General features: G+C 29.3%; 1 protein-coding gene across 1 annotated transcript in view; it reads left to right on the top strand.

Annotated features, from left to right (window-relative positions):
• The window catches only part of LOC119676208 (Down syndrome cell adhesion molecule-like protein Dscam2), a 38,040-nt gene extending 24,362 nt beyond the window's left edge, over positions 1-13,678 (top strand). Inside the window, exons 4-6 of the mRNA XM_038087443.1 lie at positions 2,816-2,958; positions 13,366-13,527; positions 13,662-13,678. Coding sequence (XP_037943371.1) covers positions 2,816-2,958; positions 13,366-13,527; positions 13,662-13,678 — 322 coding nt within the window. The remainder of the gene's footprint in view (positions 1-2,815; positions 2,959-13,365; positions 13,528-13,661) is intronic.

The following is a 13,678-nucleotide window of genomic DNA, read 5'->3' as shown; positions in this document are numbered from 1 at the left end:
TTAATAATTCTAACCTAAGAAATGGCAATATAAAATGGTTTTATCATTATGGATGTTATTTTTTACGGAGAACATTTTTCAAAGAAAATGCATTCTTTCTTGCTGTTGATTCGCTTGCATCCTTTGTATTCCTTTTGGCATAACACATTGTGCACTGCTTTCTAAGCAAATATTTGTCCCTAAATGTGACATTTAAGGAAGCATGCAAATAATATATTTTAGAAAATATTTTTATTTTTTCACATATTTGAGTCCATCAAATGCGGTGCTTGCACACGATATAAATGTGCATCGCTGCAAGAGAACATGTGTTGCAGAAGTGTCTTCTTTGTCAAACAAACTTATGGATTTATTGCTGTGAGTAACTTGGCACTCTTGGAAGTTTGTTGCGAGAATTGAAATCATTTATTTGATGTACTGGCAAGTTTGGTACAAAAATTTAGTTTATGCTTGTGTCCTCTGTTAGTTCCACTAGCAAATTTAGTAAATAAAAAATTGCTTTCTTCGCAAAAGTCATTTCAGTAATTTTTACAGCAACAAATTCGATGTCATTTGGAATACGTGATCACATTTCCAGTGTGCAAAGCTTAGTGTTGTGAATGAATATGTACTACATTTTTCTTACTGTGCAAATTTATTTGTGACATTTATGAGAATTTTATAGAATGTCCAGCAATAGTTTAGATACTCTTGTTTATGTTCATAGTTCATGTAGTTTGCAAAGTCTCAAAATATTCTTGTTTACATAAAATTGATTTCTAAGAGAAGCAACAAGACCATTTCTGATTTATAGGTTAATAAAAGGAAGTCTTATAGAAATTAAATGTATTTTGGTCTCAAAAAAAGAAAATAATATGAAATAAATACAAAACAAACATTAAAAGTAAATGGGGTGGAAGAATTGTACTTTTTTATGCACATCATACTTTTAAGACAATTATGGCGAATATAGGTGGAAGATATTTTGAAAGATGTTGACAGTTCTTCCAGAAAAAGTTTCACTATTTCCTCTACCTCGGCCGTTATGGCACGGTATAGCCAAGCACTTTGGCCAGCCAAAATAAGTGTTACCAACGCAATAAGCGAACTATTGTGAACCTTCATTGGAAATACCAACAAATATTGCAATCATATGTCAAAATTTATATGTAAATAAATTCAAAATTTTCATAAATTTCAATTTAATTTTCAATTTATGTTAATTATTTATTTTTATAACATAACACTTGACAGATTGCAACAGTGATGCCAATGGCTCGCGAAGCCAATATAGGCCAGCATGCATGCCAACGAAAACGACGATTATTAAACAAAAAAGAAAAAGAATATTAAATACATTTTATATATAAATTTTTGGCAGTTTGATAGTCATTTTTTCTAACAACAGATATCGCGTTAAATGAGCAACTACTCTGAGTGATGTCAAAGATATGATTAGCTGAAAGTCTACTAGTACTACGGTTCTTTCTGCAGTTCAATTATAGTAAATGTTGTCGTAGTACTCTGACTTTAGTTGAGTACGTTGTTTATACATACCTGTTTTGGATAACACTACCATCAGTGGCTGTGTCTGTATCTATGTCTATTATTTAATTGGCTGTATATAATTTTTGGATCGCAAGTGTCAGGAATTTAACCCTGTCAAAGTCAATGTACACTTAAGTTGTATTATTGTACTTGCTGTGTTATTTACAAGTACTAACGCATAAACCACAGCTGTATAAATTACCTTAATTATTATAAATAATATTCCAATGTTAGGTCCCTCGACTCTGGCGTTATATGCTGACGATACGTGTATGCTATACTCTGATAAATGTGCTCTCAACATAACGAACACACTTCAAGAGCATATAAACCTCATTCTGGAGTATTTTCAGAAATGGAAAATAAAAATCAATAATGAAAAAACTAAGGCTTTGTTTATAACGCGTAAGTGGAGACAGAATCCGTCGAGAGTGAGAGTGGGTGATATGGTGATAAACTGGGAGGATAGCGTTAAATATCTCGGCATCACGTTGGACAAACGATTCACATGGCTTAAACATGTTCAACTGAAAAGAATTAGCTGTACCAAAATTCTTCATTACCTCCAACCGCTATTTAGAAAAGAAAACCTCAATGCTAAGAACAGGAAACTGATATATAACCAAATAATTTGTCCGTCACTTCTATATGGTTGTGTAGCGTTTAGCAAAGCTTCAAACACTACTATTCACCAATTAGAAATTGCACAAAGTCAGGCTCTAAGAAGACTTTTCAAAGTTCCTTGGTATATTAGGACGAATGACATCCTTAGGGACCTCAAGATTGATCCCATCAAAAAATACATAAAAGATAGAGCCTTGAAATTATTTGCGAAATCTGACAGACTTACTAACACCGCGTTATCAAATCTCAGAATAGTTACAGGCTCCTCGGGGAGGTATGCAGATCTGAGATCAATTATTACTTAGTCCGATGATGAGATAAATAATAATCCAGTCAAGGCACAAAGAGGGGTTTTGAAGAAACCTCGCAGTTAATATAGAGTAAAAGTGCTCAGGTGCACTAACTCAACTTTCCTCAACATAATAATTATAAATTATTGTTTTTTCAAAAAAATAAAATTTTATTGGATTTGAAAATTTCTCTATTATAATCCCATTGTCTTTTCAAAATAATTTTTAATTACTAACTGACCAACGAAATCATTTCTTATTTAAAATTCTCATTTTTGTGGTCTTGCTATTTATTATAATTAAAAACATAAAACAAAATACAAATTATTTCAAAAGTATATAATCATAAATTATCGCTCTTTAATTTTGTATAGAAAAATTGCTGGCAATGGTACCTTATACTTCCCACCATTCCTGGCGCAGTATTATCGCACAGACGTACATGAGACAACCTACCGATGCCGTGCAACCAATGAAGCCGGCACAATATTGAGTCGCAATGTGCAGGTGCAAGCAGGTAAATATAAAAAAAATCTATAAAAAAATAAAAATAAAATAAAAACAATATAATTGAAAATAAAACTGAAAATAAAATTAAAAATGAAACAGAATATAAGTAAACAAACTGACAGAGCATAGACAGCCTGACATTCGATGGCGGTGAACATGCTTTAGTAATTTCATATACAATTTTGTACAAATTTCACATTTACCACATTTTTTATTTAAGTTTATTTCTTTTTTTTAATTTTTCAGTTTTAAATTTCTCAATGGCAGATTTTTTTCGTTGCATTTCACTACCTAAAAATCCTTACAGTGCATACGATGCCTTGCCGTATCTAGTCTGGCTCTTCTCATACTGACAAAACTAACGAAATAATCGACTTCCGTGCGAAAATCATTTCTGCTGTACTCTTTGATGGCAGAATGATGATAATGAAGATGATTCTGTTGTGTTGCCTGCGAATGTGCACGTGCAAGTGGGAGTGTTAAATTTCCATGGTTAACTAACTTGATGGAAATTTATCGTTTTCCACAGTTTCTTTTGTATCTTTTTTCCACGTACTCTTTAACTTCAACTCATTTCTAAAACGTTCTCGTTCTGTACCAGTACCAACCAGTACGTAAGTGTTAAATATTATTTGATATATGAGTTTTCTGTCAGTTTCGCACTGTATCCTTTTAAGGATCTTTTTCACATTTTTGGCTTTTTTTTCATTGTCGTTTTTCTGTTCATTTTAAGCTCGTTTATTTAAAAGCGTAAATCCGCTTTTCTATTGTTTTTTGTCTCATCGTTATAATTTGATTGGAAGCAAGGTTTTTTGCGGGGCAAAGGGTGTAGAATTTATATCGTCGATTGCATAAATTGTGTATTTTATTCTGACCTCAAAATGGATTTTTAACAGAATTCAAATAAATTTAACTTGTATTCCAATAAATTATATGTAGTAGTTCAGAAAATAAATTTTTTGATTTATGTTTTTTGAATTTATTGGATTCACTATTTATATTTTCATCTGATAATTTAAGCTCATTTATTACAAATTGTCACCTTATAATAATAATATATGGAATTCAAATTATGGATACGTCACAGAGGCGTAGGCATGCTTATAAAATTTGATTAGCAAAAAAAAGAAATTTAAACGAAATAACCAATGAAGTTCCAAGTTTCTCTCAATATATACTATTATATCATTTATGAAAAATTAACTCCACTTTTAATGTTTCTATTTTAATCTATTCCAAATAGAACTTCTGTTCTCCAAAAATTTAAATTTTTTTAACATCCTTTAATTTATTGAAGAGCACAGGGTCATGGTTCGCCATTTGAATCGCGTATAGTTTTGTAAAAGCTCGTTAACATCATTTCGAGAGTATTTTGAACGTTTTCCTCAATACAGTATGGCACCAGGTGCTTAAACGTCTTCCTTCTTTTTTGTTATCCTATAGATTTCATTTAAAAGCATGCTGACAAATAACATAAGTAACTTTTAAACACCTTGTGCATTGCAGATAAATTATTAACGTTATCGGCAGAAACTTCAAGGTATCTCTAGATTAAATTCCGGGTTATGCGAATGTTGCAGGGAACCAATACGTTAATGAATACGTTAAAGTGTTTAAGTCTACTTCTGTATCCAGATTAAAAGTGGTATAGCCTACACAGTACACATCTAGGAATTCTTACTTAATTCATTTAGGAAGTATCTAAAATTACCAAGTTATATATCTGTCTTTACTTTTTTGTCAGTGACGGTATGCTGAATCTCCTTATGCTTTGTAAGGATATTAAAGTTACTTCAGCTTTATGAATGTATAGGGTGGCTACTTCACCGAATCGTCTAAAATTATACACCCAACGTAGCAGAAATAATCATTATTATGGGAACGATTGTATGTTTCTTTTATTTCTGTTTCTTCTATGATTGCTTCTATTCTTTGTTTGAATAAAATAATATGTCCTTAGCATAGTCTAGGTGTTCTAAATAAGATATATTATTCGTATTTCCGCGAATATTTCCAATATATTTCGGTCTTAGTTATGATTTGCTAATCGCGAAAATTTTCGAGTTAAATTCTTGTTAGTGTATTTCATTAGGTTAGTTTAATTAAGTTTAGTATTTATTAGAATACTTTTATCTGCAGGTGCGTCTGGATCGTGTTTCTCGTAATATCGTCAAAAGCTTTTTCAAAATCTACGACGACACAATTAAATATTGTAATATATTGAGCAAACATGATTAATGTACGATCGACTTGCTTGGAATTCTGTTTGTTTCTTTCCCAGTTAGAAATGAAGAGTTTCTTACAGGATTTGTGCAATGGATGAATAGCAAGCTTTTTGCATGATTAATTTGCGATTGCTCCGTTTGTAATTCTGCATGTTTTTTCTCCAGTTGAAAATGAAGAGACTCTTATAGGAATTCAGAAAATTTTATTCGCAGGTTTTATTCACTGCGGATATATGTATATATGTAAGTGCGACTTCTTTTCTATTGCTACAGAGCTATTCTATTCTTGAGAATTTTGATTATAAAAGTTTCTTTTAACTATTATGTCATCGTTTTTATTTTCCGCATAGACATATTATCTTGTATTGTAGTATCCTTTTTGTTTGTCATTTTATCACACATATTGTAGCTAGGTTGCTCGCATCGATTTTGGAAAAGTTCAAAGAATTGTCAGGTTAGTTTAACTTTACTCAATGCGGGAGTCGTTGTCTTTTTCGGCGTTGGTCGTATACTGATCTTCTAGTCTATGTACGAACCAACACTATTTTTGTGGCACTACAGCGGGTCATTAACCTATAATTGGTGGGTTAGTTCTGATTTTATTTTCTTTCAGTTCATATCACCAGATGTTGAACACTTATGTCATTCATAATTTACAGTTCATATTTTACCTTAGTTTTTATGGGTTTATAGTTAAAAAATCCTGTACAAAATTATCAATCCAATCGAAAAGTTCAGATATTGTAATAAAAAGACAAAAGACTTTCCGCGAATGTCCAAATATCGATCATTCAGCGATTTCTTTTAAGAAAACTATAAACAAATACTTTTTCACAAAACAAACTATTTACTTTTGAAAATCTGGTACAAGTGTTATAACATACAATATTACCAAATCAGCTGATAGAGACAGAGAATTTACATAATTAATGTTCAGTGACAAAATAGTGTTGCATAACGATCGAACTTTACACAAACTTAATCCAAAATTATTGTGTACTTGTGTTAATTCAAATAAAAATCGAAATTTATATTATTTTGATATATGCTATTTAATAAAACACCTCTCTCGGTAAAAAAGGTTTTGTATACCAAAACACCCCTCTCGGTAAAAAAGGTTTTGTTCACCAATATTATACTGGATTCATGCAAGAGTTTTGATTGTAATTTTAGTTGTCAAAAATTTTGAATTGATATCTGAAATCAAAAAGTCAGGCTATTGATTCACACGCCTTAGAATTGTAATTTGATATTTCGTTTCATAATAAATACTTTTACAAAATATAATCTTTACACATAGGATATATACTTATAATAAATAGATTGCGCTTATGATATATGATTTGAAATGATTGCTAAAATTACAAACAAAACTTTCGTGTGAAACCAGTATAAAAATAGTCATTCGCCAACAGATGTTAAGAAAAAATAAAATCAATCAATAAAAAAATCACAAACATGAATTAAGAAATAAAAGATATTTCTAGTCTACTGAAGGTTTCTCAACAGGAACCAGTAGCTAGTAGTTATCACGTTAGATAAAAAGCTTAGAAGCAACACTCAAAAATGCTGAACTTTATTTAAAACCATGTAGTTATCGTCTCTGAACATAAAAACGCTTTTAAAAACTGAGGAAGTAATAATCGAAGCTACATAACTTCGATTATAGACCTAACTAGGTCTACTCACTAGATCTTGCAACTTATAGTGAGTGTTTCACAAAAAAATTAAAAGAGAAATGCGTGGCTAGAAGACTATGACCTTGTACCAGATACATCATTATTATTAAAGATCTATAGATGGTTCTTAAATGGCAGGCAAAAAAAATTAAAAACATAATAGATTATCAAATCTCCAACTAGAAATCCCCGCATGAAAAAGCTTAGCTATTTGCATGTCATCTGAAGAGCATTTTATTTCACATAATATGGGAAGCGATCCAGTCATAGATTTTATTATTTTACATTTCTTGTAAGAAATCTATCCAATAGAATTAACAATCAAGAAATTAAACAATCGAAAAATAATTACTACAATTTAATTTGAAAATTAATTTTCTGAAAAACTGAAATGCACCTGGTTACGACCTTTATGTGGCTGAAATCCTTAAAACATTTGCAGATAAAAATTTCTTAAACGTATTCTTGACAAAAAGTTTCATCCTATCTTAATGAAAAGTTGCGAAAATAAAGATATTACTAAAACCAGGTGAAGATATTAAATCATGTCGTCCAGAAAGTCTTTTTCCCATTTTCTCAAAAGTCTTTCAGATATTATTTTTCAAATGTCTTATACCGATAATTAACGCAAAACGAATAATGATTAGAAGTATTTATTCAGAACTATTTTTGAAAACATTTAAAGTAATTCAAGGGCTAGAATTTTTATAATATTTAAATTTTCAAAATCAAAACAAAATTCCGATAAATCGGATTTAATATAATTCTCATTTTCTTTGCTTAATTGTAGAAATAAAAATTTATGTCACGATATTGACGCTTGAAGTGTTTAATGTATTATGATTATAAAATTCTGTTTGTATTTTTATGTTGTGTATGTAATCTTACTTTGTAGTAAAATGGATATATCAAACTATAAATAATTCATTGTAATTAATAAAATTAGAATTGATATATTATCTATATAAATTTTATAAAGAAATTATAGTATAGAAAAGAATAGTATTGAAATTTAACAATTAAAAAAAAATATATAATTAATTAATTAATTCAATTAATTTACAGCTAGTTTACGATTTCGTTCTAATATAAACACAGCAAGTAAAATGTTTATATTAGAGCAGCAAAAGTAGCAAACTCCAGAAAAAATATGCGAACAAAACGGTCAAGTACGGCTTTGGATCAGTTGGTTAAGGTGCGCTGATTCTGAGCTTCACATTTGGCAGGATCCGAGTACGAATCCTGGTACTTGCAGTCTCTAAAATAATTATTTACGAATAATTAAATACAAGAATTATTTCCAAAACCACTGATGATGGGTATTTGGCAATACTCGAAACAGCTGTATGGTCAGCCAAAAATTCAATTAATTAAAATAATATAAAAACAAAATGTTTGTTGTTGTAATTCACTAGTGTTCGAAAAAACCTGTATATAAAAAAATTATAAAAGCATTTACTTTTGAGAATTCCATAAAAGTTTGTGAGAAAAGTTTTATACTGTGAATCAAGGGTTACATATTACTTAGAGCTATGTATGTTCTGAGTAAACAGAATATACATACAAGTATATTAATAATTGATAAAACTAGTGGCGTGAAGGGTTTTTTTCTGAATTAAACAACAGTTTTTATGCCCCGGACTAATAAAAATCTTTCTTTGCAAAGTTTTATCAAGTGTCAATGAAAAATAAATATTAGAAGTATTAATATACTTTAGATGAGACATGTCCACTTCGTCCGCATTCATACAGATGTTTTGAAATTCTCTTAGTACATCAGCAAGTGTGCATTCAACTTCCTGACGGGTGATAGTACTAATTAAAAGCTTCATTACATGTAGCTAATTTAAAACGTCCTTCTTACGTTCTTAAGCTATTTATATTATTTTGCTGCTATATAACATAATCTTAAATTTTAATAAAAAATTCGGTAATCGCTTTTCATACTTTTTTAACTGTTTCTGCTTTATGCACTTACTGATTTATGATTCATCTCTGTTTGAAAATAAGATGAATAAAGCATTACGATACAAGCTTATTTATAATATTAAATAAAACTTAAATTACAATGAAAAAAGAAATAAAAACTATTCCATTGAAATAAAGTTTTTCTTATAATTAAAAGTTTCCATTCCATTAGAACAGTTGTAGATTATAGAGTAAAGAACTTAATTATATTATATATAATTAATATATTGTCATTTACTTTTTTATACCGTATAAAAAATTTAATTGAATTCATTAAAATTTCTTTATAAATAAACTTATATGGTATAAATATATATTATAACTCCTTTATTAAACTTCTATTTACAGTAATGAGCTTAATATTGGAAATAAGTAGAAATACATATCTTTAATATTTAATTATTCACTTTTTGCTTTATAAACAACTTTATTAAATTAAATATACTCCTATATTTGTATAACTTCCTGGTTAATATGGTAATCATATAACAGGAATAGATTTTGAGAACTGATTAAAGGGACCCTATAAATACTGCAAGGCATACTGCAGCTCTCTCGTCACTTAGAAAAATTACTCATTGTAGAAATTGTAGAAACTAACAGGAAAAAGAAATTATTAAGCATTACCTATGCGTATCCTAGATTCTAGCCTCCAGAAGAAATAGATTTCTAGGGAAGTAGTTTTTGAATGGTCTGTCGAAAAACTATCGAGAAGAAAGCACGAAAAATTTAATAAATTATATAATTCAACGAGATGGATTTACTTTTTGTCTTTTTATATCTTAAGATTCTCATTCCTAGCTTAGTGGTAGCAAAATGTAGAAAAATCGCTAATGGAGGTCAGCGGGAAGTTATTTGCACTGCCGCTACTGTAACCAGTCTATACTATAAACATTTTAATTAAATATTTGCATATACTGACGTGATGTAAGGATAGTAGAAATATTTCCTTCATAATAGTGATTCCCAACCGATGGTCCGTGAGATGGTTAAAAATAGTCCGTGAAGCAAATTTAATAGGTATGGATACATAGTTTATGCACTGAGACTTCACTTATTAGAAAATAAGCACAAAATATTTGCAAATAATTATATACCTATTTTATAGCCTATATAATGTACCAGCACTAATATAATTCAATATACATTATACCAGAAATAAGCATCCTGAAAAAATAGATTGTTAGAAAGATAATTCTTTGACAGTCTGTCAGACTGTTTATCAGTGAAGACGAGAGGCCTATTAAATTATCCTAATTCGACAGGATGAATATAGTCTTTACTATCCAATTTATTATACAATGAACTGTTACTACAACTAACCAACCATACCAGAGATGCATAAAGTATATTAAACAAATCATAACATTATTATTATTATTCGTAAACTTTGTGGTCCCTACTAAAAACAATAATATCCTTGTGGTTTTTAGTCAAAACAAATGTTGGGAACCACTGCTTTATAACCAAATATAATGTTTCTTTAGATATTAAAAACTTTTTCACCTATAATTAATTTTTATTTCACGACTTATTTAAGAATATTTTTTAGAAATCATTCAGTTCATAATCGATAACTGAAATCGTATTTAAGTTGTGAATAGTTGATATTCACCAATACAAGAAAAACCTTAAAGAAAAACCTCTGTATAAACAAAACAAAAGGCACTAACAACTAACCAAATCACAACAACAACAACAACAAGAACAACAAGAAAACAAAATAATCATAATGACACACAAAATACGATGATACCAACGCCTTCAACAAAATTTGTCGAAACTTTATCAAGTAAAACAAATTTTGTGTCTGCGCTGCGATGAAGTTATCACTGTTGTTATTGCTGAACATTCTGTTCTGTTGTTGTGGCTGTTTGTGTTGTTAGTTTTGTAATCCTTAAAGTTTGTGCCAGTGTTGCTTGCTTGCAATATTATCGATGTTTCAGAACTTTATTATTTTGTCTCTGTTGTTGTTGTTTTTGGAGTGGGAAAATTATTAAACACAGCAAAGCATAGCGTTGTCAACGCTTGTTAACATAATGCCACAGCATTTTTCTTCTTGTTGATGCTCATCGGTGACATCAAAGCGAAATGAAAAATAATCATTGCATACCTTTCGGCAAAATTAATCAGGAACCATTTTTTTCTCATGAGGCAGCAAAGTATCACGTTAAACGAAATGGCGTAAATATTGTAAAAGGGCAACTATGATGATAATCGCTTTGAGGTCTTCAATTCTCAAAGTTCGAAAAAATAACATCAGTGACAGAAAGTCATTTAAGTTGGAAAGAGCATTTTATTTCGTGAAATTGAATGTGAAAAAAATATTCTTTTGCTGAAGTTGAGATTAATATATTACTTTGAAAGGAATAATTCTAAAATATATCTTGTGCACCATAAAATATTTCATATTATTTATACAGTAAAAATATTGTTATATTTTGTCATTCTTTGTAAAGATAACATTTTTGTTATCCTAACGTTTTGGTTAAGAAGATTTTAATATTTTCCTTGTTTGTGTTTAGATAGGTTCCCAAGCTTTTGACAGTTAAAATTTGAAAAATTTGTTTCTATAAAAAGGTTTGCGCTTTATGGCAGCAATTTTTAATATTTTTAGATATTTGTAAAAAATATCAAAAACTTTTTTTAATATGACGTGAGACTTGAAGCAGTAGCTTAGACATGATTTAAATATAAAACTTATTTTATTAATATTAAATTGAGGTAAATACATAAGTACAGAATTTAAAACCAGTTGTGAGCTTGTGTTTTTGATGGTGGTATTAATAAAAACTAATAACTAGAGTTAAATAAATAAAGTTAACAAACTGTATTAATTAAAGAATTAAATTTACTGTTCAAAATCCATTGATTCTAATCCGAAAACTCTTTAAAACTTAACAGTGATTACAGTATATTCTACATCTATAGACAAGGCCGTAACCAGTAATGAAATGCGAGAGGGGTTTTAAGATAATGATATAAAATAATTTATTGTTTCTTCATTTATTATCAGATAAATAAAAAAAATTGTCTTATTATATAATCATTTGCATTATTATTTTGGTTTTCTGTAAGCAGAAAGCATTGCAAATCATAATGAACCCATTAAAACTATCTTTTAGCAACGAGTTGAGAAGATCTCAGCCATCAGATCTTAAAAGACTTCTCGCTGTATATATCAGCTATTAGGGGGTCAAACATAGGATCGTTAGTATTTGAAGTTTCAAAGATATCTAAGCTAGGAATGAGAACGTAGTATACATTAAATATGGGAAACCGTATTGGTTAGCTTTTGAATATTTATAAAAGGTTAAGACTCTTTCAGAGTATGATCTATGCAGAATACGTTAGAAATATTATAAAAACGCTAAATTTTTTTAGAATTTAAGTCTGTGTAAAATCCATTTTGACAATTGATAGCTAAATTTTACTATGAATGTGTCATTTCACTAGTAAAAGACTCTTACGTTATAATACTCCATCAATTTCTGAGCAAATCACTTATGCCTACAATCAATGTTTAACTTAGTTCAAGTGAATTTATTTTATAATTTGAAGACAATTATTTTATGATCTGGATCCACCAATAATTTTCATATAATAAATTTAAAAACTTATTTATGTATGCCAATGTAGTTTTTTTAGTTGACTAAGTATATTTTTTACCCATAGAAAATGTAATTATAGGTTGTTTTTCGTTTCATAAATCTTTTGGATATGAAACAGTTTTCATTCTTTTAAAATATAGATGATTTTCGATAGACTTAAAAGAAGAGAGAATAATTTTCTTTTCGAAATTTTTAAAATTCTGTAAATCAAGTCATTACTGTAAATATTTACAAGTTTTTTGTTTCTTTTTTTAAACTTATTACATGATTTCTAAATATTTTATTATAATTTCTTTTTTTAAACTGACCGCTTTAAATTTAAATCTTGTCCTTTTCCTTTTACTTCTTTTAAATGTTTTGCATCAATTGCTAAATTCGGTAAAAATAATATTGTCTTTATTTAAAATAAAATCATGTATTGAAATGCATTAAAAATTAACTCAAAAGTTTTCTTATTTGTATTCTTTTTAGTTCAACTATTTGAGTATATTTCATTTGTTACTCGTACATTGGAGCCAAAGTAAACAAAAATCGTAGCATATTTTCCTTCCAGTTTATTTTCTCATTGACCTCGAAAAAATATTGGTGCGACTAAATAAAAACTCCATCAACGAACGGATATTCTTTGAAAATCTCGTAAAATATTTACAATCGCATATCGCGTATTTTATACCATACACTCTCCAGCTCTTATTCCTTGTACTCCTCTTATTCGTCCTATTTGATTATGAAATTTCATGGTAACCCATTCACAAATGGGGACATTCACGTATGTATGAGTAAAGACTGCATACATTCTCGTCCTCATGCATTTATTCATTCGTTACACTCATTTAAATTTTATTTTTTTCTGTGCAGTTCCACTACTTATTTGCTCTACTGTTAAGTTTAACTGATTGTTTTCATATAAAATTTTCATTTTGATTTGCAGTGGTGCGACGGCAGTACCAAGTGCATGTGGAGAACTCGGAAGTGTATTTGGGGAACTCGGCGTTGATTAAATGCGCGATGCCTGACTATGTGCGCCCGTATGTTAAGGTGACCAGCTGGCAGCGTGGCGAAGAAATTTTATTACCGGATCTGTCGGATGTTGGTAAGTGTTATGCGATTTGGTTAAAGCTTCTTCTCATCCTCCAATGCTTTTGTTTTAATTTCGTTATTTTAAAATAATTTTTATTTTGTCAATCAGTTTGTTTTATTCTTATTTATGCTTGTCTACTTTTATAGAACAGTTGATACGGTAG

Source organism: Teleopsis dalmanni, chromosome 2 (genome assembly GCF_002237135.1).
Source record: "Teleopsis dalmanni isolate 2A chromosome 2, ASM223713v2, whole genome shotgun sequence".
NCBI lineage: Eukaryota > Metazoa > Arthropoda > Insecta > Diptera > Diopsidae > Teleopsis > Teleopsis dalmanni.
This window is presented reverse-complemented; position numbering and strand designations above follow the sequence as displayed.